Source organism: Oryctolagus cuniculus, chromosome 21, assembly GCF_964237555.1.
Source record: "Oryctolagus cuniculus chromosome 21, mOryCun1.1, whole genome shotgun sequence".
Taxonomy (NCBI): Eukaryota; Metazoa; Chordata; class Mammalia; order Lagomorpha; family Leporidae; genus Oryctolagus; species Oryctolagus cuniculus.
In genome coordinates, this window is record NC_091452.1 from 21,525,531 (window position 1) to 21,551,857 (window position 26,327).

Below are 26,327 nucleotides of genomic sequence, written 5' to 3' on the forward strand. Positions count from 1 at the left end.
CAAGGCGCCCAGCATGAGCTCCAGTGCACAACACGCGTTTAGTCACTCCCCCTATCACCAGGTGGCTTTTCCTAAAAGTGACACAACGGGATCCAAGTAATTAGTGGGGGCAAGTGTCGTAGCCATGAACTCGTTCACACGCATGGCAGGGACTCCAGAAAGGTCAGCTGAGCCCGTTCCTCCACCTCTCCCGCCCTCACTGGCTCCCACTCTGCTTACTATGATGCAGACCACAAAGGCATTAGATTTGGACTCGGAAGAGTCGCGGGTTTGACCCCCAGCTGCCCCTGGGAATTCACCGAACAGCAGGGGGAATCAAATGGGGCAGGCACCAAAATGCCTGTGGTTAATAAATCGCCGTGCAGGCGTGAAGTGGCCAATACTTTCACAACTGCTCTTTTTTGCACATTTGCCCTCTGTCATCTTACCTATGTCCGTTTCCTAGGCCCCGGTAGGCCTTGGCTTGGTCCTGCATCCGATTGAGACTCTGGGCCACAGACAGATACTGCTCATAGTACTTGATAGCTTCCTCGTAGTCACCCAGGGCCTCATAGCAATCCCCCAGGTTGCCGTAGGCCCGGCCCCTGTCGAGCACAGATTCATTTCCGCTCAGCTGCTGCAGCATGGCCAGCTGCTGCTCGAAGTAGCCGATGGCTTCTTCCATCACGTTCATGTTCATCTTTGTGATGCCCATGTTACCATAGACCTGGGCTTCTAAACTCGGATCTTTCAGCTTCTGCCCTAGCTCCAGCTGCTCCTCATAACACTTGAATGCCATGGTGTACTTCCCGAGGGCCATGTAGACAGCGGCCAGGTGCCCGTGAGCTCTGCACTCCCCCGGCAAGTCACTCAGCTCCTGATACACCTCCAGTTCCTGGGTGTGGTAACCCAAGGCCTTGTCGTGCTTCTGGATCATCCGGTAAGCAGTGCCCAGGGCCGCGTACGCACTGGCCTCCAGCCTCCTGTCCTTTACGTGGTGAGCTAAGCCCAGCTGCTGCTCGTAGAACTTTATTGCACCATTTATATCCTTTTTACAGATAAATATATCGCCCAGGTTCCCCAGGGCTCGAAATTTAGCCTGGGAATTATTCAGGGACTGGGCTAGAGACAGTAGGTACTTCTGACACTCTTCAGCTTTGCTGAAATTCAGCAGAGCCTTAAATGCCAGGCCCAGGTTGCAATAGGCTTTCGCTTGGCTCAATTTGTCGTGAAGGTCCTTGGCCAGCGCCAGGTCCTGCTCGTAGTATTTCACGGCCTCCTGGTAATTCCCAAGGCAGTAATGGGCATAGCCAAGGTTGTGGCAGACCTTCCCTTCTCCTTCCATGTCTTGAAGGTCGGGAGCGAGCCGCAGATACTGCTCGTAGTAGGGGGCGGCCTGGCCGTACTCCCCCCGCGAGCAGTGGAAGTTGCCCAGGTTGCTGAGGGCCCGGGCCTCGCTCTGGATGTCTCGCAGCTCCCGGGCGATGTTCAGGTGGTTCTGATAGTGCTGCAGGGCCCGGTCGTGGGCGCCTAGGGCCTGGTAGGCCACAGCCAGGTTCCCGTGCGTGGAGGCCTGCGAGGCGCGGTCGTTCACCTCCATGGAGATCTGCAGCTCCTGCCGGTGGTACTTGACCGCCTGGTCGTACATGCCCAGCGCGTTGTAGGCATTGCCCATGTTCCCGTAGGCACGGCCCTGGGCGGCGTAGTCGCTCAGCTCCTGGGCGATGCACAGGTGGGTCTTGTGGAGCTTCAGCGCCGTGTCATAGTCGCCCTTCATCTGGTGTATGATGCCTGAACGGGAGAAGGCAAGATCAGAAAAAGTTCCGGATAACTAACTGATTGGCACTTTCGAGGAGAAAAGGCAGAAGTTGCAACTTCGTTTATAATAAAATATATTCCAGAATAATTAAAGAATTTAAAATAACAGAAGGTAGAATTAAATATTTATCAGCTCTCCAGAGGGAGGATAGCTTTCTAGGCTTCGAAGCGACAGAAAAAACATTGACAGATTTGATTACAAAAATAAGATTTTTTGTCCTACAAATAAGTATCTAAAATTAAAATGCAAGCACAACACTGGAAAATATATGGAGCATATGAAAAGGTTCAGTAGCTATTGTGTGTAAAGATTTCACTTGCTTGGCTTTAAAAAAAATTAAGACCCCAATTTGCTAAAATAGGAAAAGCAGCGAGTTAGTAGACAACTCACATCCAAAGAAATACAAAGAATAACCACAGGGGGAAATGCTAATTCCCTTTAATAATCAAAGAAATGCAAAATAAAGCCACCCCAAAGTAGCATTTTACTTCTTCTAAATTAGCAAACAAAAAATTTAACCCCTCCCCATACTGCTGAGGTTGCCCAGGAATTGAGAAAGATCCCGATTGTTAGGGGCATAAACTAGGACAAGCTTTGGAAGCACAACAAGGGCTGCAGGCGGGGTCCTGCTCCGACCCTGAGACCCTCCTGGAGGGGAAGAAGTACCACAAAGAAACAGAAAGGCTGCACACACAGCAGTCTCTGCCCCAGCGTTCCGGATTCATGGAAAAATCAGAAACATCGCACAGGCTGCGCTGGGGGCCCTGGCAGTACCTTTTGGCTCATCAACTCAGTAGAGGATGTCGCAGTCATTAAAAGGATAATTATGAAGACTATGCAGGAAGAATGGAGAAGGTGTTCTTAAAATCATGCTAACCAGAAAAGGCACTAACAGTGCTGCACAAGCCAGAAAAATCAATGTGTGCATGTGGACAAGACCTTGAGGAGGGAATGAAAAATAAAAACAGTTGCCTAGTTACGGGATGGGATTTGAGTGATTTTCGTTCCCAAACTTCTTGTAACTCTATTCCTTTTACAGTCAATAATAACAGTGCTCCAAACAACCCTTGGACACTAAGCAACGGCTCCTTAGCTATGCTGTTGTTTTTATCAGCAGATCAACATGAGAAATGTCAGGCTTGCAAGCCAGGGGCGTGATAGTGCTTAGGTAGGAGGTAGCTTATAGGTGGGCCTGGTTCCTTGCAGCATCGGGAAGGGGGGAGGATGCAGGGTGCAAGCAGGTTGCTCCCTGACCTTGGTTTAGAGTACACTTCTCCATGCATGTGAGCTTTGCAGCCGTGACGAAAACCAGCAGAAGGACAAAACAAACACAAAAAAAGCCCACAAACACCAAGATGAGTCTTACTGCACGCCTGAACAGAAAATACAGCATTGTGGCCGGCGCCGCGGCTCACTAGGCTAATCCTCCGCCTAGTGGCGCCGACACACCGGGTTCTAGTCCCGGTCGGGGAGCTGGATTCTGTCCCGGTTGCCCCTCTTCCAGGCCAGCTCTCTGCTGTGCCCCGGGAGTGCAGTGGAGGATGGCCCAAGTGCTTGGGCCCTGCACCCCATGGGAGACCAGGAGAAGCACCTGGCTCCTGGCTCCTGCCATCGGATCAGCGCGGTGCACCGGCTGCAGCACGCCGGCCACGGCGGCCATTGAGGGTGAACCAACGGCAAAGGAAGACCTTTCTCTCTGTCTCTCTCTCTCACTGTCCACTCTGCCTGTCAAAAAAAAAAAAAAAAAAAAAAAAATACGGCATTGTGAAAGAAAGCTCTCCAAACCCAGCCTCCACAATTTGCTGAACTCCATACCACCCTTCATCCACTCCTTCATTCATTCACTTACCCAGCAAACACTAACCAGGCACTGATGTGTACGAGGCCTGGGGTGGGCAGCAGGAGCAGACAGAGAACAAAGACAGAAGTCCTTGCCCCCAGAGATCACACAGTCAGCGCTGGAGGCAAGTGTGGGGTGGGCCTGGGAGCCACCTCCTGCTGCTGGATCTGCCCCCGCCCTGGGACCCTGTCATCTCACTGCTGGTGTCTGGTCTTAGGTGTCGGATAGGCCACGTGGCCACCTGTGCTTCTGTGTTTTATTTAGTTCATCTATAAAATGAGGAAAATGATAATTGGAAGGCTAGCCTTAGAGGGTCCAAATGAGGTTCAAACGAAACAACTAGTAAGCTGTGAAGTGAAATTTTAATATGAAAATATTCCATGCTCCCAGGAAAAAAAGAGTTCTTGAGGTGGCAGAGGTTAAATAAACTATGGTGATATTTCTGTTTTTTTTTTTTTAATGAATAAAATAGTTCATAATTTAAAAAACATGGTACCTACGTGTGCTGGAATCACATAGTGACATTAAAAAGGTGAAGTAGCAGCTTACATATTGACACAGGAAGAAATTTACATTCTAATTATTAGGGGGATCGGTGTGGTCAGGAGACAGCACATGGGAAGGAGAACTGTATGGGATATGTGTACGCAGACACATCCACTACTGTACAGACATTCAGCACATTTATTCAATGCTAACAGTAGGAATCCTGTGGTGGGACTACCAGGTTTTTCTTTTTGCTTATCTGTATTTTAATTGCTCTCGCTGTCATGGACACATAACCCTTGGTTTAGAAAAGAAGAAAAGTATTTTTGAACAATGCTCCCGTAAGAGAAGTAAAATTTCTGGGGCCTGGGTCTGGTAACTCCCTGGACTGGAGAAGTTACCAGCACCCCAGCTGGCAGGATCAGTTTCTCAGAATTTGTCTCAAGGTCAGAAACCCCCCAGAAAGGGCCAATACCTTAGCATCACCCAGAACCTTGGTAATGATGAAAAATCATCAGTGACAAACATGCCAGAACTAAGGACCTGAATTTAACATGCGTTCCTAAACTGCTTTTATCTAAAGGGAAAACAGGCCGATTTTTTTTTCAGGTGAATTTTTCTTACCATGACACTTTTTTGCTTTTCCAATAAACATGATTCCCAGGTCCACACTGATGGCCTGATGACTGGGAAGGGCCCATCACCTCCCTCACCACCCCAAACGCAAGATTTCCAATTGCCAGGTGTTCTTAGAAGAAATGAGTCATTTACTTCCTTGCTCTCAGGTTTCTGCATTTCTAGAATGGGAGTCAAAATACCTACCGAGAGGTGGCCGCTCGCTGCAGGGGCAGGACACGGTTAGGACGCCTGCATCCCACAGAGGAGTCCTGGGTTCATCACCCAGCTCTGGCCCCTCACTCCACCCCCTGCTAATGCAGATCCTGGGAGGTAGAGTGATGGCCCAAGGAACTTTGTCTCTGCCACCCACATGGGAGACCTGGATTGAGTTTCCTGTTCCTGGTTTTAGCCCCAGCCCAGCTCTAGCCATCGAGGGCATTTGGGGAATAAACCAGTGGATGGCAATTCTCTCTCTCTCTCTCAGAAATAAATGCTTTTAAAAACTCTGCCCAGGAGCCGGCGCTATGTCATAGCCCTGCCTGAAGCGCCTGCATCCCATATGGGCACCGGTTTGAGACCCAGCTGCTCCACTTCCAATCCAGCTCTCAGCTATGGCCTGGGAAAGCAGTGAAAGATGGCCCAGCGTAGGAGACCCAGACGAAGCTCCTGGCTCCTGGCTTCAGATCAGCACAGCTCTGGCCATTGCGGCCAATTGGGGAGTGAACCAGCGGGTAGAATATCTCTCTCTCTCTCTCTGTTTCTCTCTCTGTAACTCTGACTGCCAAATAAGTAAATCTTAAAAAAAAAAAAAAAAAAAAAAAAAACTGCCCAGCCAATGTCTCTGAATCTTCCTTTTCTTTCTTAAATTGAAATTATTTTCACACATTTTGTTTTCTTACTAATAGAGCTATAACCATCTCTAGGAAATAGTCTGAGAGACATTAATAGTATACATCAACATGTATTGTAAACTATGTAACTTGGAATGCCCAGTGTTGCGGGAGAGAGGCAGAGAGAGAGAATTCTGTCTTTTACTCTCGTGGCCTTTAGAGCCTGGACTAGTTACTAGGGAGCAGTTGCGATGGTCATGGCTACCCTGGGCTCAATGATTTGTGGAAGAAGCTCCCTGCTGTTTATGGCAAAATGATCTGATCTCCAGCCAGCTTCTCGGGGAACTCTCCCCCTTCTTCCTTCTGTCTCAGTTTCCGTTTCCAGGGGCCTACAAAGAAGCGCGGGAGAGGCTCAAAAAACAAAGACTTGCACACACATGGGAGGCTGGAGGAGCTGGGCCTGGCTGGGCCTGGCTGGGCGGGGCATGTTTTCGCCCGCCCTGCGTCTCCCCGTCCCAGCCACTGCCAGCCTGGTGAATTCGGAAGGCAGCAATGCATGCTCTTGGCAGCCCTTCTCTTTGTTGAGGCAACATAAAGGCGGCCCTGGGAGCTGCCAGCGGAGTGACTGCGCGTGCTGAGGAGATAATCTGCAGATCCTCCTTCCCTTTCGAGACCACAGCTTGATTTCCCAGGGCCGTCACTCAGAGGAAGGTTTCCAGAGGGCCTGTCAGCGGGAGCTCGCCAGGTGACAACAGGCCGCGGGGAGGGGAATTAAATGAAGATTAGTGGGCCAGAAGATCCTCACAAGCCGAGCGTTCACAAGGGCGTGCGGAGAGAGGCCCCGTGGTTGTGAATTTATACGCTGCCACGGTAGGCCTCCACCAAGGGTCACTGGCATGGGAGTAATAATACCGGCTTCAAAGGGTGGGTGTGAGGCCCAGGAGAAGCAAGCCCAAGTGCCTGGGACATGTAAGTGCTCAAAACATTTTGCTCTTTTAAAATTTACTTATGTATTTGAAAGGCAGAGAGAGAGAGAGAGAGAGAGAGAGAGAGAGAGAGAGAATGAGCGTTTCCATCCACTGGTTTACTCCCCAGTGCCTGCAAAAGCCAGGGCTGGGCCCCACTGAAGCCAGGAGCTGGGAACTCAATCAGGTTTCCCGCCTGGGTGGTGGGAATTCCACTACTTGAGCCTGCTGCCCCCCAGGGTGTGCATTAGCAGGATGCTGGGTAGAAGGGAGAGGATCCAGGACTTGAAACAGGCACTGCAATATGGGATTTGGCTGTCCCAAGAGGCGTCTTAACTACGAGGCCAGATGCCTGCTTTTATTACTAAGCATTACCAGTAAAAACCAGGGGAGGTGTGCACAGGACTCACCAAGCCAAAAAAAAAAAAAAGGTATACTGGAACTAGAATGTTTAGCATTTTAGCACGAATTCGGCCTGTCCGCTGAGCGTCAGTGTACCTCCACAAACAAAGAGCATTCTTCTCCTTTATTGAAACATGACTATCAGGATTAGTAATAGTGCACGCACGACATGGGGCTTTAAGAACTGACCCATTCTTTCCCTCTGCTTTCAAACAGATTGAGTTCTGCTCCGTCTGAGCTGTACCACCGCAGGAACCACGGGATGCGACACTAGGAAAAGGCCTTCCCCAGGCTCACTTTATAAACGACGTGAGAAAGGCCTCGTGAGAGCAAGCGCGGCAGCGTCAGGGCCGAGGCGAGCTCTCTCGGAGCCGTGTGCCCCATCTGTGCCAGCCCATCTGCTTTCAAGACAAGCAGGGGACATGAAGGAATGGCTGTTAGTTTTGCTAAGGGTGACATGGGACAGTAACTGTGCTTCATAAAGTTCTCATCAGTTAGAAACACCTACGGGAACTTTTACAGAGAAAACGACATGGTGTCTCCGATCTGCTTCCAAAACACTCCCCGGGCAGGTGTTTCTCCCACAGTGAAGAATCTCCCATCCTTTACTGGAGTGCCTGAGTTCCATCTCTGGGTCTGGCTCCTGATTCTGGCTTCCGCCAGTGCAGACCTTGGGAGGCAGCAGGTAAAGCTCAGGTGTTGAGTCCTTGCTACTCACACGGGGGACCTGGACTGAATTCTCAGCTCCTGGCTTCAGTCTGGCCCCATCTTGGCCATGGCAGCCATGGGGAGGCAGCCAGTGGATGGCAGCTCATTGTGTCTGTCTCTCTCTCAAATAAATGAATAAATATTAAATTTAAAAAACTTCAGTGGAGGAGAAGTTTGTGTGTGCGCATGTGTGTGTATACATGATACATGTGTGCATGTCTGTGTGCTCATGAAAGCAGATGAAATAAGATTTACAAAATGCAGATAATTAGGTTATGCATATGTGGGGCTCATGGTACTATTCCTTCTACCTGTGAAAATGGCCATAATGGGAGTTACATAATGAAGATATGCAGAGACGCGGCACTCTCTTGCTCTTCCTTGTGGCTGAGTCCAGATGTGCAGGGTTAAGTCTGTTTCTCTGTCTCTGGGACCTCCACAGACAAAGAGCTGGGCTGGCTAGCAGCCTCAGTGGCCGCAGCAGCTGGTGCATCCTTTTCTGGTTGACTTTGTAGACGTGAGAGAGAGAGGATGTGTGCACACTGAAAACAACCAAGCACTTTGTCCTACTGCTGTGGCTCCTTTATCATCACAATATTGAGCTTCACTTTTCATTCCAAATGGTCTTGACGGGTGGGGGGATAGTTTTGCCTATCAAACAGGCAGGGAGGGAGAGGAGGGCAGAAACAGCTGGGACCTCCTGCAGCCCAGAGCCCGTGCTGCGTGTCTCGGCTGCTCCTCTCCAGCCTGCTCCTCACCGGGAGAAGCAGCCCAAGATTCTCCAGAGGGCCCCTTTTCCTGATGCCTTTAAGTCCCCTGGATCCTCTCCCTCTTACTCCCACATCGTACTTAAGAGATCTCAAAGCTTTGCGTAGGGATGAGGGGACAGACCCGATTAATGAAGAGATGGCTGGAATCAAGGCCATGAGAGCAAGTGCTCCGTGTGAGAAGCAAACTGGGTGACCTCACTTACCTGCAGGTGACTACGGACCTGCAGACAGCTCCGTGATCTCTGGCGCTGGAGGCCGGCAAAGGTACACCCTCGCTGAAGTGGCAGATAATTCTCACTTACATACCATGTGACTTTAGCGACAAGCACCTCCCCTACAGGTAAGGTTTTCTTGAGAAGCTCTGAGTGCCTGGATCTCTACTCCGTGACTTCATGAATTCTTAGAACAATGCTGGGAGTCGGAGGGCAGAGCTGCTGCTGCAATCCAGGTCTGTCTGGCTTCAGGGCCTCAGGCTCTTTCCCCTGCTGTCCTGGGCTGGACCCGCCCCCAGTGAGGGGTGGACGTGCCTCTGTGTCTTCCCTGGTAGCATTAAAGTACTGCTGTGGCAAACCAGGCTGAGGGCACCTGCATGCGAGTGCGGCCTGGCTACACCTGCACCTGGACAGCAGAGACCAGGAGTGCAACCCGAGGAAGCAGAGGGAACCATTAGCGGGGGCCTCACCTCTGGAGAACTCTGGGCCACTGCGTTCCCATTCTGCCATTGTTGAATATAGTTACATCTGTCTGATTCTCGTGCCAACCCCACTGGGCTCTGCGGCACCTCCAAAGGACGACAGAAGCCACCAGCCTGCTGCCGACTTCGTGCCGACCACGGGGATGCTCTCGGCGGCACCGAGCGCTCAGGGACATTTCCCTTTCGGAGGCACCACGGCGCCAGATTCCTCCGCTCTTCCTGTTTGTCTCGTCTCTGAGCAGCCTGCTGAATCCCTGCACATGCACCCCTCCAACCCTCCAAGCACATGCCATCATTTTGGCCAAACCTGGGAAGATAAAAGTGCAGTCGACAGAGAAATACATGGAGAGGTCCTCCCTGCTCGACGCCACCTCTCAGGGTCCCCCTGAGGCTGAGGGGAGCGGAGTCAGCTCCTCTGGTCCTCTCCTCAGACACCCGCAGGGCCGGCCTGCATGAGCAGTGACAGGAAGTCCGCCTGGAGCCCACAAATATTCCACTGCCTTCACACAGGCCCCACTTCCTACTCCCTTGGATCAAGACCAAGTCTGCAGGTGAATAGCTCAGAACTTCCCTGGGCCTGTGCGGCTGTAAATCTGAGGCAGTGGGAAGATTAATTGTGCCATGAAGTAGGGGAAGCAATAATTAAGCCTATTAAAAAGGAGGTGCTGGAGAGAGGTGTTCTGTGATGGATGATGAGGTAGAAGTGCTAGGCACGGTCGTTCCTACGGGCTCTGGCCGTGCCACCGGGAGAGAACTTGGTGGGAAGCCCAGAGCAGAGTGAAAAATATGCCGGGCTTGCCTGGCCAAGCCCTGCCATTGGTCACTGTTGGGAGAAGGCACAGGGTGCTTGGTTTTCATTGTGGATCACAATAAGAGGTAGGAGGCAGCCGCCTAAGTTAACAATGCAGGGAGTGTTCCAGGGAGTCCCTTTTAATAGGAAACAAATATTTCTTTTGTTTCAAGGCATGGGTAGAATCACTGCATTGTGGAGATAGCTGCTTCTGCTTCTCCTGTGGGCGGGGCCCCTGGAAGCTGGACCTGTCCCGCGTCCCTGCGGCACCCTCTCAGGGTCCCTGAAGCCTGCAAAGGGATGACCAATTAAAGCAGCACTTGTGGGCGCTTCCATCTGGGCTCTGGCCAGGCCACCCCTGCCTGGGGTTCCTGAAGCTGTGCCAACCACCCGTCCCCTGGATCCCACTGGCCTTTTCCGCCTGTGAGTGACTTCCTCCTCCCACTCGCTCGGCTTGGACTGCCTCTCTCCGTCCCTGTGGTTGACTACTAACGTGTCCTACTGTGTGGTTCTCTTCCCCACGCAGGCAGCTCATGTGCCTACCCGTGAGAAGTTAGCTGGGTGTGGTTTAGTGACTTGCTTTGCCAATGAACTGAGTGGAAGTGATGTGTTTCTTCCCAGAGAAAGCCTTTAAGAGCTGAAGTGCAAGGTTTCAGGCTCTTCTGTCTGTTGCCAGAAGTTTCCTGAGGAGTTTTTGAGCCATTCACGCCTCTGGACATGCTAAACTCCAGCGCTAGATCTGGGGAGACCACTAAAATCTGTAAACTTGAACCAAATTGCCTTGGAGCCACACAAAATAGGCTTCAGCGAATTGTGGGTTGTTATTCTGCCCTCTGGTTAGCTGATTTGTTTTTGATTAAAGGTTGCTATTAGAAAAGGCACACTGAAATCTGTTATAATCTTTGCTGTAAAAATGTTATGGGTGCTATCTGTTTTATCACCAGAACCCTCTATATAAAATCTGTCTTGAGAAATTTCTTACTTTCCCTGAAGAATACTCTGCTTACCTCTTCTGGGTAATGAGAATTGTCTGTTTCTCTTTTTGCTTCAGCCACCGGGAAGCACTGAACCAAACATGAGACTCAGTTGTAGTCCTAACAGCCTGCATGTTTGGGCTCTTTTCCTGGTCTAGCTTTTATTTGTACAGATTTTTCTTTGTACTTCTCAAGTCTTGCTTTTCCACGTCTATTACGTCATCATCTGATATTGTAAGTGAAACACAATCCTTCATGGGATGAAACACATTATTAACAAGCAAGCAACCAAAAATCATTTTTACATCCATTGTACACTCGGCTGACTTTCCTTGGGACTCTGCTCTCCCCTTAACTGGCCACTTCTCAACCTTGCAGCCTAAACTCTGCAATTTGTTCCACGGGTCCTGTTCCGCCAGCTTTAATCACTCAGAAGAGCCAGTTACTCGGTTTGCTAGTAGTGCATTACAGGGGAAAGACACTTGACCGGAACTGGAAGGTCCCCATCCCTGGCTCCTCTGCTCTCCCATCACATGGTCTTAGGAAACCGACTACTTCTCCTGGACTCAGGTGGTCGTCCATCTCTGAAGGTTAACACAGAGATCACATGACACAGTTCACGCCATGGTGTCATGTTCCACTTCTAGAGTACTAGTATTATTCCAAATAGCTTCAATTAACAAAGTGTTCAATAACACGATAAAAAAATCTGCCACTCAGGGCTGGCACTGTGGCACAATAGGCTAAGCCTCCACCTATAGCACCAGCATCCGATGTGGGTACTGGTTCATGTCCCAGCTGTTCCTCTTCCATTCCAGCTCTCTGCTGTGGCCTGGGAAAGCAGTGGAAGATGGCCCAAGTGCCTGGGCCCCTGCACCTGCATGGGAGACCTGAAAGAAGCTCCTGGCTCCTGGCTTTGGATTGGCCCAGCTCCAGCTGTTGCAGCATTTAGGGAGTGAACCAGCAGATGGAAGATCTCTCCCTCTCTCTGTAACCCTGCCTCTCAAATCAATCAATCAATCAATAAGTACCAAAGAGAACTTGATCCGGATCATCTCACCTAAGGAGAGAACACACACAGGGGCTCAGAACACTGCAGCCAAGCTCTTCCTGGGATGAGAGAATGGAACACATTTGCTTAAGTGTGTCAGTGTTCCTGTTGGAGGGGAGGTTGGCCTGTGGGCACCTGGAAATACAGCAGAGCATTTTGGGCTGTCCAGATATCTGGGAGCCACACTGGCAGGCTACGTGGCCGGTGACACTAGGCAGCCCACAGGTGGAAACGCCCTGCAGGGTGAAGAGCCACTGCACCGAACCCCAACAGCACTGTATCGCCAAACACTGATGCCGGGAGGTGGCTGTGTACTCGGGAACAGCTAATTAATAATCTGGAAAAGCAACTTTAATTCTGCACCACCATCCACTTGGAGCTGCTAAAATAAATCATCAAAGCTAATTAATTGGGAAGTCTTTTGGCTGGTATCCAATAATTTAAGCAAAAGACTGAGAAACTGGAAATCTTAATTTTTAAATCTGGCTTACTGACTGATCCTCTCCGGCAGGTTCCCCTCCGTGCGTGTGATTCCTGAAGAAGGTAAGTTCAAAGGCATCTGGATGTGGGCTCCCTCCCAATTTTGTTGGGTTATTAATAAGGGAGGGGAGCCGGCACCGCGGCTCAATAGGCTAATCCTCTGCCTGCGGCACCGGCACACCGGGTTCTAGTCCCGGTTGGGACGCCAGATTCTGAACCAGTTGCTCCTCTTCCAGGCCAGCTCTCTGCTGTGGCCCGGGAGGGCAGTGGAGGATGGCCCAAGTCCTTGGGCCCTGCACCCCATGGGAGACCAGGAGAAGCACCTGGCTCCTGCCTTCGGATCGGTGCAGCACGCCGGCCACAGTGGCCATTTGGCGGGTGAACCAACGGAAAAAGGAAGACCTTTCTTTCTGTCTCTCTCTCTGTCTACTCTGCCTGTCCAAATAAATAAATAAATAAAAATAAGGGAGGGGGAGGGGAGCCTTCCCTAAAGAATACAAACAGTAATAGCCATATATATATAACTACTAATACAGAAAATCTCCCGCCGTGATCTCATTCGATACCATGATAGTAACACAACTATATGACTCGCAGATACACAATCCCAGCTCAGCGGTCTCTCCTAAGCTCTGTCTCTCAGAGCCCACTGCCTACTGGGGATGCCCACCGAGTATACCTCAAATAACCTGGAGCCCAACGTCTCCAGAAATGTATGCTGCGTTGTTGAACTGAATGAAACCTAACATCTTATGGCATTGGAGTCTTCAGATGCCATGGGCCTTCGCTGTGTCACTTTAGGACAAAGCAGGATGGCGGCTCTGTTGTGACCACATCACGGAGCTCACAGGGTGGCGCACTCACAGAGCGGGGACCTGAACGCAGCCCCCGGCTCCGGGCTCAGCCCCTTTCTCTGGGTCACATCGCGGAATTCAGCTGTGCAAGGCCCATCCCCGGGGGGCAAGACCCCTTTAGCTCAGAGAGGACAGGATGATGGCGGGGTGTGCCCTGAGCAACAGGGAGCCCAGGAAGTGGGCAGGAACGGGGAGGAGCTGCGGAAGCGCTGGCCAAAAGAACAGCCCTCCAGAATGATCTCACTTTGCAAATTCGATTGCAGAGACAGATGGGTTTGCTAGCAAAGCTGGAGAGCAAAGGAGGAAATCTGCCTTCCCCCGGCACTCGGCACTCGGTCTGCAAAGCCCCGTTTTCAAAATTCATGCTGGATTGTGAATTCCGACTCTGTGATCGTGTGAAGTGCTCCAGCGAGATTAAGCAGAATGTTATCAAAACAAGTGATTCACATACTCTGCTCATTTTTCTATTAGTACATGGGCTTCTGGTTAGGGCGATTTCAAAAACATGGAAAAGAGCAACGTGGAGCTGAGGTCGGGAGCCGTTTGCTGCGTCCAGTTTTGCTGCCTTCTCTGTTAGCTGAGGGCCATTTACTCTGGAATCTGAAGGCTCCCGAGGCCGGCTCACTTATCCACATCACAGAGGTGCAGATGAAACATGTTTTCCCAGGAAGCTTTGCAATCCACTTTAAATCGGAAGCTCCATTCAAGTGGTGGACTCACAGCATAAAAGAAAGGTGGAGAAATCACCTGAGCTTGGGCAACCAAACGCATTGGTTGATTCAGGACCCACCTCGAGCCTGCGGATACATCAGGAAGGGGCGAGTCCCTTTTTGCCTGTCTGTCCTGTGAAACCCACCCATCTACACTATGTCTCCAGCCAGATGCTTCTTCCAAGTCCATACAGATAAAGGACCCACACAGCCTTTCTCCCTCTGCTCTCACACAGCCGCTCTTGGGCAAAGCTAATGCAGAATCCCGTTAGTCCCATGGCCCACAGCAGGTAACTGGCACGCCTCCCTGGCTTTCTTTGAGTCCTTTTGTTTGCCTATCTTAACATTACTGAGATTGTATAACAGATTCTACATTGAACATAATAATTTTTGAATTTTCAATTATAAAAGTAACAAACGGGGGGCTGATGCTGTGGCACAGTGGGTTAAATCCCCAGCCTGCAGCACTGGCATACTATATGGGCAATGGTTCAAGTCCCAGCTGCTCCACTTCTGATCCAGCTCCCTGTTAATGTGCCTGGGAAAGCAGCAGAGGATGGCTCAAGTCCTTGGACCCCTGCACTCATGTGGGAGACCTGGATGGAGTTCCTGGCTCCTGGCTTCAGCCTGGCCCAGCCCTGGCCATTGTAGTCATGTTGGGAATGATCCAGCAGACGGACAACCTCTCTCTCTCTCTCTCTCTCTCTCTCTGCCTTTCAAATAAACAAATCTTCTTAAAAATGGTTGTGGTCCACTCAACACTCATTTCCAGCTTTCTTCCTTCTTTCTTGCCTGCAGCTCTGCCAATGGAGTTGGAAAGCTAAATGTTCACTTCAGCCTCTTTTGCAACTAGGGTTGGGCAAGTGACACTACTGCACTCAATGAGACAAGAATAGATGCCGTCTGCGATTTTTTTCTGATAAAGGGATACAGAAGCAATTCCCTTCCGATTTGAATGAGTCGCGAATGAGCTTCAGCAGCTATCCTGTGAGCATGAGGTGCAAGGGACTAGGACGCGAGGAAGGCTAAGAGAATTGCAGAGACATAGATCCTGTTATCCTTACACTTTTGATCCAATGTCAGGTGCTGTACACTTGTTGCTTTGTGAGAAAATAAGCCCCCAGTTGTTTAAGACACTGTGAACAGATTTTCTCTTTCTTGTAACCAAAAGATTCCTGTTATATATTCAATATAGACAATATGAACAATGCAGGAAAAAGCCCCCTTACCCCTCCCCCACCTCTCCTAGCGACCATCCAAGGTGATCGCTGCAACGCTTTAGAGCAATTCTTGATGATCTGTTCCTGGGAGCTTTGGGGTTGTTTTGTTGTTGTGGATTGTTTATGTTATTGAAATGATATTATATGCGCTGACTTAAAATATAATTAAAACAAGACCTGCTTCTCAAAAGAAGACAATAGTTAGAGGATCTTGCTGACAGCTCTCTGTCAGGAGGTCTTTGTTTAGACTTAGCTCTTTCAGTACGGGTTTAGAAGATGTAGACGATCGTTCCTCAAGTTTCTTGGTAATTCTGGGCATTCCGCTGCCCTCCATAGCTCTGGGCTGAAGAATAAAAACTGCGCAAGTTCAGTAACCCCTCTGGTAGGGTTCTTCCCATATAAAAATAACCGAGTTATTCTTAGGAAGTGCTGGGGCAGAACCGAGCTGATTACACCGACAGACAGGGTGAAGGATGTGGGAAGAGGGACCTTTCCTGGAGTTGGCCAAGTGCCCAAAGCAGGGCAGGCGAGGGGGACAGCGAGCCAGCCAAACCTCTTGGTAGTGAAGTCCCCTTATGAGCATCAGCTGCCCGGACGTGGGCACGAGATGAGAAGAAGGAGACCCTCAGGCCCACCTCCAACACCTCCCGTCCTTTTCACCCCCTGTTCTTTTCTCCAGATTCTCATGGAGCACCCACTTCACGGACCCAGTGTCCTCCCAACAGCTCGGCTCAGTTCTCCCTTTCGTGCAGGCTTTGTGTCGTTGGGCACCTTCGAATCCCTCCTCTGTCATCTGGTGTCTCTCATCTTATCCCTTCTCCTATATTAACCTTTCTCCTGATGATTTTGCATTTCTTTTTTTTTCTTAAGATTGATTTTATTTATTTGAAAGACAGAGTTACAGAGAGAGGTAGAGGCAGAGAGAGGGGTCTTCCATCCGATGGTTCACTCCCCAGATGGCCACAATGGCCAGAGCTGCGCCGATCCAAAGCCAGGAGTCAGGAGCTTCCTACAGGTCTCCCACATGGGTACAGGGACCCAAGGACTTGGGTCATCCTCTACTGCTTTCCCAGGCCATAGCAGAGAGCTGGATCGGAAAGTGGAGCAGCTGGGACTAGAACCGGCACCCATATGGATGCTGATGCTTCAGGCCAGGGCGTTAACTTTGCGCCACAGCGCCGGCACCCTGATTTTGCATTTCTACATCATGGCTTGTTTTCTCTTTCTTCCTACTCAGGATGCAAATTTTTCTTTTAGTTCTTATACACTTTTTTAAAAAAATATTTACTTATTTATTTGAAAGGCAGAGCAACAGAGAGAAGGAAAAAGACAGAGGGCTAGGGAGGGAGACAGAAGGGGAGAAAGGAAGAGAGAGAGAGAGAGAGACACACACACACACACACCACAGACAAAGATCTTCCAGCTACTAGTTCACTCCCCAAATGACTACAACGGCCAAGTGTGGGCCAGGCTGAAGCCAGGAGCCAGGAGCCCCATCCAGGTCTCCCACAGCAGTGGCCGGGGCCCCAGTGCTTGGCCATCTTCTGCTGCCTCCCCACGCTCATAAGCAAGAAGCTGGAATGGAATCAGAGGAGCTCAAATATGGGATGCTGGCATCACGAGTAGCAGCTTACCCTGCTGCACCCGGCACTGGCCCTAGTAAACGACTTTCAAAGATCTGCCCATCTTCTGAGAATCACTGTTGCCTCCCCCGGCAACGCAATTTTTAATTTATCTGGGCTTTTTTTTGGGTGTGTTTTAGCTTCAAATAAAGCAAGCTATATCTCGACCCAATATTAACCCATAAATAAAGTGCGTAGTTTGTGTTCCAGTGGGGTTTAATTCTATTCTCTAAGCACCTGGGCACTAGCTAGATCCCGGCCTCAGATCTGCAGCTACATGACAGAATGATGACATGTGTGCTACCCAGCTCAGTGCCCAGAATTCCTAGTGTATAATCATAGCCATTTTAATAACTAAAATTATCGAGGCCTTGCTATTTGCCAAGCAATATCTAGGCATCTTACATGTGTCAATTTAGTCCTCACAAGAGGGCGTGAGCTAAGCGCTGAAATTATCTTGACGTTCCAGATGAATCAGAGAAGTTCGCGAACTTGCCCCAGGTAATGCATCTAGAAAGCCACAAACTGGGATCTGAACCGAGGAAGTCAGGTCCTGAAGTTCAAGTTCCTAACTTGCACACTCAACAGCTTTTAGTGACGTCTGAGCAGTCAACGAAGCAGGGAGCTGTGCGCAGGACAGAGGTGGATACAGCGGAACTTGGGAGCCACTAGCTCTGTCCGATGACTGACTTGCAAGCCCTCGGGAGACTGCCCGCTGAGCTCAGCCTTGGGTCTTCCAGGTGCCCCAGGCTGTCACTCCACACTCCTGAGCTGGGGGCTGGAGGGGCGGGGTCGCTTTTTAGGACAACAGAATGTAGGTTCCCAAAACTGAAAAGATGGATTCTAGACTGGGCTTGGCACTTCTGTGTCCCAGTGGCGTGAACCAGCCACTCCAGCTCCCTCCCTGTGTTCCTCGGGAAATAGATGGAACACGCTGCACAGCCTGGAGGAATAACAGCAGCAGTTACGATGACTGAGTGTTGCACAGCTCTTCCCACAGGGGCCACCACGCTCGCATCTCTCCCTTCCCCTCATCTTCACAGGATTACTTGGAGGGAGGCTCAGTTATTAATCATTCATTTTCCAGATGGAGAAATTGAAGTACAAAGAAGGTGAGTAACCTACCTAAACTCGGACAGCTGGTTACTGTTAGCATGTACCTGTTTCCTATCTCTTCTCCTTAGGATCACGTTCTGTGAGCCCTCCAGAGTGAAAAATACCTTGATTTATTAGTCTCCGCTGGCTTGGACATAATTCGCTAAAATGCTTTTATCAGTAAACATTTACTGTAGTACTGGAGTGGGCAGTGGGGATAAAAGATGATGAACCCCAGGCTCCTGTTCACAACCTAGTGGGGGACACAATCACAACTCAGGATCATAGGCATAGGTGTGGAAGCCCCCAAAACAATACACACACACACACACACACACACACACACACACAGGCTAGGTGCTCGCTGTAATGACCACAATGCTGCCAAAGGCCTTCTAAGTGGAAAAAAAACAAAGAATGCTTTTACACCTTGAGCTTTGGTAACACAAAAACAGTTCAGATCAATACCACGCGGGCTGGCAGCAAGAGAATTCATATTTCTTTCATGATATGTTTCATATACGCAATAGTTTTTAAAGGCCTTTTGAAAAGAAGAATTACCACCAATCATTAATAAGACAAGCCAAGTGGCTTAACCGTGATTTTTAAAAATCATTAATTTATTCAGCATAAAAATATGTTCATAAGTAATTCAGAAATGCTTCATCTATTAAATAAAAAAATGTTGCATAGCTCATTACAAAAATCTGAGGAAGAGACAAAAGGATGAGTTTTCTCTCATGAGGCATCTGCATAAATTAGGTAAAAAAAACCCACCACACTGGGGGCTCAGAGACTGCGCAGACCCATCCACCATCCTTAGAGGATCTGGGGAAATGGAAATGAGCGAGCAGCAAAGTCACTGTATTCTCCACTACTGAAAGACACTGTACCCCTGAGGCAAGAAACAACACAGGAAACAGGAGAGAACGCTTTGGTCCTGGCGAGGGGTGGCGAGGGGTGGAGAGAGACTGAGTTCAGCTCTCTGCTTCCAAGTCAAAGTGAAATGATTTACTGCAGCACTGAGCCATTTCTGCATGGAAGAGAGATTCCCCAATTTTTGATACCTACCTTGATAACGGTTCTTAAACTACATGGAGCCACTGGAAGCCAGTGAAGAATGCGCACGCTCCCTCCAAAGAACAAGTGGGCCAGGGTGGGTGCTTGTGCAGTGGGCACGACAGCGCCTGGGCTACTTTCATCCCATGTTGGAGCGGCCTGGGTTGGAGTTCTGGCTCCACCCCTAATTACTGCCTCATGCTAATGCAGACCTCCCTAGGCAGCAGGAAATGGCTCAAGTACTTGGGTCCCGACCAGCCCAGGGGGAGACACAGATTGAGTTCCCGCTCCTGGCTATGGCAGGCATTTAGGGAGTGTACAAGCAGGTGAGAGATCTTTGTCTCTCTGCCCTTCAAATAAATTTTTTAAAGTAACTTTTTCTTTTTTTTTTAAAGATTTATTTTATTTATTTGAAAGTCAGAGTCACAGAGGGGCAGAAGCATAGAGGGAGAGAGAGAAGTCTTCCATCTGATGGTTCACTCCCCAGATGGCTGCAATGGTTGGAACTGCACCGATCTGAAGCCAGGAGCCAGGAGCTTCTTCTGGGTCTTCCACATGGGTGCAGGGGCCCAAGGACTTGGGCAGTCTTTTACTGCTTTCCTAGACCATAGCAGAGAGCTGGATCGGAAGTGGAGCGCTGGATCTCGAACGCCCCCCCCCCCCCCCTATGGGATGTCGGCACTGCAGGCGACAGCTTTATCTGCTATACCACAGCGCAGCCCCTAAAGTAATCTTTTCTTCATATGATGAAGTAACTTAATCACTTGATTGCTAAATCCAATTATGGGCTGGACCTTGGACATGTCATTTGGATTGATCAGAATCACAAACGTAGCTATGATGTAGATTCATCATGGAGAACTTTGTCCAGAGTTTTGTAGCCCACTGATGGGCAATAGCTCCACCACCTCATGGTAGCTGAGGTTAATCCGTGCCCTGCATGTCTCCTCCAGTCCTGCTCTTCGTAACAGTCACTTCAACACAGCGTGACTCCAGTCCAAGCAGGGACAAAGACAGAGCTTGTACAGAAAGTGTTGGTTCTCAGGGTCTCTTGGTCTGGAGAACCACTCTCTAGTCTCCACTATGTTAGTGTAGGTGGAAAAGGAAGGGTTCTGTGCCTTACTCTTCTGGCGGGAAAGGCAGTCGTCCTGTAAATATGGGGTCAGCAAAGCCACAGGAGTGAGCATCTAACTTGTGTTCCAACCCTCGCTCCACAGAGCAGCTACATCTCATGAGAGGCCAATAGTTGAGACTCCTGTGTCTTCCTTTGTCAAGTGAATATGAAACACGGATTAAGCAAAGCCGACAGAGACTTCTCCAAGCCTTTCATATGCTAATACAGAGGATGAGCTTCCCAGAGGAGATCTAGTATCCAAATTATCCAGTCACAGAAATAGAGACGTACCTTTATTTCTTGGGAGTGGGCCTCAACAGAACACCTTTGTAATCTTGTCAATTTTTTTTTAAAAAGATCCAAATAGTTAAAGTGAAATCCTTATTATTTATACTGATTCTTAAAAGGCTTGAGAGAAGTATAATCATTGCAAAGCCAGGTTCTATTAAAAATACCTGTTATAGGGGCTGGCGCTGTGGCAAAGTAGGTTAAGCCTCTACCTGTGGTGCTGGCATCCCATAGGGGCACTGGTTCAAGTCCTGGCTTCTCCACTTCCAATCCAGCTCCCTGCTAATGTGCCAGGGAAAGCAGTGGAAGATGGCCCAAGTGCTTGGGTCCCTGCACCCACGTGGGAGACCTGGAAGAAGCTCCTGGCTCTTGGCTTTGGATCAGTCCAGCTCTGGCACTGAAGCCATCTGAGGAGTGAATGAGTGGATGGAAAACCTCTCTCTCTATCTCTCTGTCTCTCTCTTTCTCTGCCTCTCAAATAAATAAATAAATCTTTAAAAAAAAATACCTGTTACAGACAGCAACACTCAGTGGGTTCCTAAGCCATGGAGCGGGGCCAAGGAATGGCTATCTATCAAGAACAGGAATCTCAGCCATTCTGTCAAAACTTCGAGATATGACAGCATTCACAACTGAGGGTCTCTAAGGAACATGATGCATGCTTTCACCAAGGACAGGGATACAGCCTGGGCAATACTGTGTTACACCTTACTCCAATGAGAGGCTTTTAGAGAAAAATGGTAGCAAGAAATCACCAGCCTACCTAATCCCTCACTCCTTCAACAACACAGATATGTTTTGCTCAAGGTTTCTTTAGATGGACTGTCCACTGTGGTAGCACTGGTCCTATGTGGCCAGTATATACCGCGATATACGCTGTAACAGGGAATAGACCGAGGGGCAGGCGTTGCGGTACAATGGGTTACATTGCTCTCCGGGGCGACTGCATCCCGTATCAGAGTGACTCCATGTGTCCAGTCCAACTTTCTGCTGATGCGTCTGGGAGGCAGCGGGGTGGAACAAGTGCTTGGGGCTCCTGCCGCCAAAGTGGGAGACAGTGATGGAGTTCCTGGATCCCGGTAGCAGCCTGGCCTAGCGCTGGTTTTGGGAGCATTTGGGGAGAGAAGTAGGGAGTGGAAGTTCTTTTTCTCTCTGTCACTCTGCCTTTCAAATAATTTTTAAAAATCTTTTTTTAAAAAATTGTTTTAAATAGACACGGAATTTCAAAGACTTAGTATGAGAAACAAATCAAAAATGTCATTTTCACACTGACGACATGTTTACCTTTGATAGAATGATTAATAACATGAATTACAAAAATTAACATCACCCTTCTTTTAACCTTCTAAATGAAGCCATTAGAGAAATTTAAATTTTATATATGGCTTGTGCTTTCTTTCCACTGGGAAGCACTGCACCTGCCTAGCTATCCGCCCTGCAAGACTGAGCTCCCGGAAGAACACGACCCCATCTTCCTCACTGGGAGATCCCTGGGGCCCAGCCCAGTGTCTGCCCTACACCAGAGCCTCCGTAAGTCTTTGTTGAAACAACTTGATTCCTGGGGTTTTGCTCTCTAGGGCTAGAAGGCATGGTAAAGTCAAAAGAACATGCGCTGTTGGGAATTACTTTTAGTTGAACTGTAAATTGCTTAATTTCTCTGAACCTGTTTGCTCACCTGAGAAAGAGGGAAAGGTGAGGATTAAACTTAATACTATGTAAAGATAACATCCAACTCCTGTCACCAAGTGATGGAGCAGGATTAGACCTTGGTCTATTTTTAACTAGAGAACAGTGGGCTGGGACCCATCTGCAGGCCTACCCATAAGACTTTCAGTAAGATGAGAGTCAGGCTATGTAATGACATGGCAGAGAAAGTCGTTATGCAGAGAACTGTGCTCATGATAATGATGTCACAAGATGCCTGTCGTCAGACATGGAGCCAGAGCTGGGTAGCTGGGATCAATTCCTCTCTCGCTGGACATGACATGATTGGTGCATGTGACAATGCATCAAACGCTTTAGGTACCAATGCCACTTCCCTGGCATTCCCAATGCTAGCAGCCTCACAGAATGCCCTTGCCACAAGCGAACGGAGGCAGGTGAGCTCTTCCTGATGGAGGCCTTTTCGACAGGGCCGGTCTGCAACCAAAGGCTCTTAATCTCGGGGTGCACCAAGGGAGATTTTAAAAATCCCCTTGCTGGGCCCAGATCTTAGACCAATTAAATCAGAATCTCTGAAGATCAGCAGCAGTGTTTTGTAGTGCTCCCCCAGGTAATTCCAAAGTGCAACCAAAGCTGAATCCAAAACTGTCGTCCCTTTTACCCTAGCATGTTGTCCAACACGTGCAAGGAGCAGGGGCTCCGACGCCAGGGGACTACCCCGGCTCCGGTGCTTCTTGGCGGTGTGGTCTTTAGGGACTTAAGCCCTTGAGCCGCACTTCTGCAACTGAGCAAGTGAGCGCAAGGTGTGGGCAGGATGAAGTGGATGGGGTTACCTGTGTGGAGCTGCCTTAGGCCTTGGGCCCTCCCCTCAGGGGAAGCCACTCCTGCCTGTGGTGGGGCTGTTGCTGCCTTCCACCTCCATGCAGCACTAGCAGCGCAGATGATGCGCGTAAAAGCACTTTGCAGACCGAGGTGTCTCCGGACATAATGCGCCCAAGAATCACAGGGGACCTTGTTAACGTACAGAGGTTGATTTCCCAGGCTAAGGTGGGGCCGAGGAGATTCTGAATGTCTAACAAGCTCCAGGAGATGGGGCACTACTGAGCCAGGGCCACACGAGGAGGATCACACTAAATGGGCAAGCGTTTCACAGAAACGAAGCTCTACTAGCGTTTCCTTAACGCACTTTTGGGAGCTGCCAGTGTATTAACTATTTTGTTGAACCTTCCAATTGTTTTTACTTTGAGGTATAGCAAGCTCCACATCTTTAAAGGAAACATGCTAAATCAGAGATTCTATATGAAAAACTCAAACTTTAAGCTGGTTATCTTTGACCCGATAGTCTATTCCTTTCTTTTTGCCCATCAGCCAGCAATTCAATTCAGCTGAATGAACACACATCTGAATGACAAGAGTGTGGAAACCACTCCCCTTCCGCAGGAATTCATAGCGTCTCCCTCTGCTCCTGAGACAAAGCAGAGGGTTCATCACCATTTCTGAGCATCCCTGTGCTTCCCCTACAACTTGAAGAAAGTAACAAGAAGCTGCCTTGTTGGCCGGCGCTGCGGCTCACTAGGCTAATCCTCCACCTGCCGCGCCGGCACACGGGGTTCTAGTCCCAGTTGGGGCGCCAGATTCTGTCCCAGTTGCTCCTCTTCCAGTCCAACTCTCTGCTGTGGCCCGGGAAGGCAGTGGAGGATGGCCCAAGTCCTTGGGCCCTGCACCCGCATGGGAGACCAGGAAGAAGCTCCTGGCTCCTGGCTTTGGATCAGTGCAGTGCGCTGGCCGTAGCAGCCATTTGGGGGGTGAACCAACGGAAAAGGAAGACCTTTCTCTCTGTCTCTCTCTCTAACTCTGCCTGTCAAAAAAAAAAAAAAAGAAGCGGCCTTGTTGACGGTTCAGAGACTCCCTTAGTTTTAGCTTCCTCAGGATGATGGTGTTTCTTGACAGTGTCAGTACTGTGAGTGACCTATCAGAATGATGGTGGCCTTTTTGTTTTGTACATATGCATCCAGCTTTACATGTAAATATGTCCTTGGAAAAACTGGGCCTGAAAGCCTTCTGGGGGAATGTGTATGTGGGAGGATAGCTGGCTAGTCAAGGTTTTTCTCTGAAGGGTACTTTTGAAATTCAGCCTTGAGAGTCTACTTTGTCTTCTGGAAAATCGGGTTGTTCCTTTTGCTGCACAGTGGATGGGCTCCCTCCAACTGTCAGTCCCCCTACAGAGGCCCGATAACCAGGCCCACGGATTCTGGGTATCGGGTTTGTTGGCTTATTTCTCCGCTTTCTTACAGGACATAGCTTCATCAGTCACCAGAGAAGACAGGATAAAAATCAGTTCATATATTTCTTCCTAAATTACAACACTCACAAGGAGTCTGCCTGGAGAGCCAATGATAGAGAAGACGCTCAGTGACCCCTCTGCCAGGCCCTTCCCAGCATCTGTGACTCTGAACACAAAGGTCACCGTCAGGATGGCAAACAAACCTGCTGCTCCTGCCTTATGAACACAGCTGCGCCTCCGTATCCCCACAGACACCCAAGTCCTGTACATAAAATAGTATTTGCAGATAGCCTACATACATCTTCTCATATACTTAATTTTTTTTTCTAGATTTATTTATTCGAAAGGCAAAGTGACAGAGAAAGAGGGAGGTGGAGAGAGACAAAGACAGAGAAATCTTCCATCTGCTGATTCAGTCTCCAAATGCCTGCAACAAGCCAGCACTGGATCAGGCTTAGGTCAAGCGCCCAGAACCCAGTGCTTGGGCCATCATGGCTGGCTTCCCAGGGGCATGAGCAGGAAGCCGGATTGGAAGTGAAGGATCCAGCACCCAAAGCAGCCCTCCAGTGCAGGCTGTGGGCATCCCCGGCAGCAGCTTCACCCGCTGTGCCACTTCTTGCACACTCTGAATCACTTCTGGGTGAGTTACAAAGGCCAATACGAAGTGAATGCGCCGTAAAGAGCTATTATACTGCATTTCTTACAGAACACAGGTACACTGTTAGTACTGATACGCGTTTTCTTTTCCACAGAACATTTTCATTACAACCTTGGCTGAACCTGCAAATGCAAAACCCACAGGCAGAGAGGGTCAACTGTGACTCAGAGGGTGGCGAGGGAGACGTTCATGTGAGGACTGTGAAAGTGATAGCCAATAAGGCCTTTCCTACCCGTAAGATTTATGCAACAATTGGGTATTATCCCAGGAGGCTTGGTTCTGTCTCTAAATTAAATTAAAAAAAAAAAAAAAAAAACAACAAAAAAAAACCAACAACAACCAGGGGCCAGCATTGCGGTCAGCTGGTTAAGCCAATGCCTGAGTTGCCAGCACCCCATATCAGAGCACCAGTCAATTCCCCGACTGCTCCACTTCTGATCCTCCTCCCTGCAAATGTGCCTGGGAAAGCAGTGGAAGATGGCCCGAGTGATTGGGCCCCTGTTACCCACATGGGAGACCCAGGCGGAGTTCCAGGATCCTGGCTTCAGCCTGGTCCAGCCCCAGCCACTGTGGCCATTTGGGGAGTGAAGCAGTGGATGGAGGATCTCTTTCTCTCTGTCTCTCCCTCTCTCTGTCACTTTGCCTTTCAAATAATAAATATCTTTAAAGAGTGAAAGCACAACTAAGACACATATTTCTGGCTACAGATTAGTGTCCTGGTTGATTTTGGGTGTCAACGATGCACTAATGCTATGATCCTGGGTTCAGTTTATTCATCTATAAAATGGCAATGATATCTACTAGACAGGGTTGTTCGAAGGATTAAGTGAGACACAGATTGAGGATTTAGCACAGCGCTTGGAATAGAATCTTGCTCAATAAATGGCTACTGTTTTAACTTTTATTTTATAGCCTGGATATTCAATTATTTGTTCTGATTATTTTCTTGTGTTCCTAGTCTATTCTCTAAACCAGCACCAGAAGAAAACACCCATCCATCACTCTGAAGATAAAGAAAGTTTGATTTCAGAAATTTGAGGCCCTGATGCCAAGCAAGCTTCAGGTGGACCATCAGGGTTGTGACATCGCTGTGCCCAGGTTTCAAGGTCCACACTGTGGGAAAAGGAAACATGCTCAGCTATTGCAACAAAAAGAAAAAGAAGAATTAGAAGATATAAAGCAGGGACCAATGCTGTGGCACAGCAGGTAAAGCCTCCGCCTGCAGTACCGGCATCCCAAATGGGCGCCGGTTCGAGTCCTGGCTGCTCCACTTCCGATCCAACTCTCTGCTATGGCCTGAGAAAGCAGTGGAAGATGGCCCAAGTGTTTGGGCCCATGCACTTGCCTGGGAGACC

General features: G+C 49.3%; 1 protein-coding gene across 8 annotated transcripts in view; it reads right to left on the reverse strand.

The window, feature by feature from the left end:
* Positions 1 to 26,327, reverse strand: part of TTC28 (tetratricopeptide repeat domain 28) — a 689,946-nt gene that overhangs the window by 92,756 nt on the left and 570,863 nt on the right. For all 8 annotated transcript variants that reach the window (XM_051826641.2, XM_008274620.4, XM_070065754.1 and 5 more), the window contains one exon: positions 429 to 1,770. In XM_051826641.2, the coding sequence (XP_051682601.2) occupies positions 429 to 1,770 (1,342 nt within the window). The remainder of the gene's footprint in view (positions 1 to 428; positions 1,771 to 26,327) is intronic.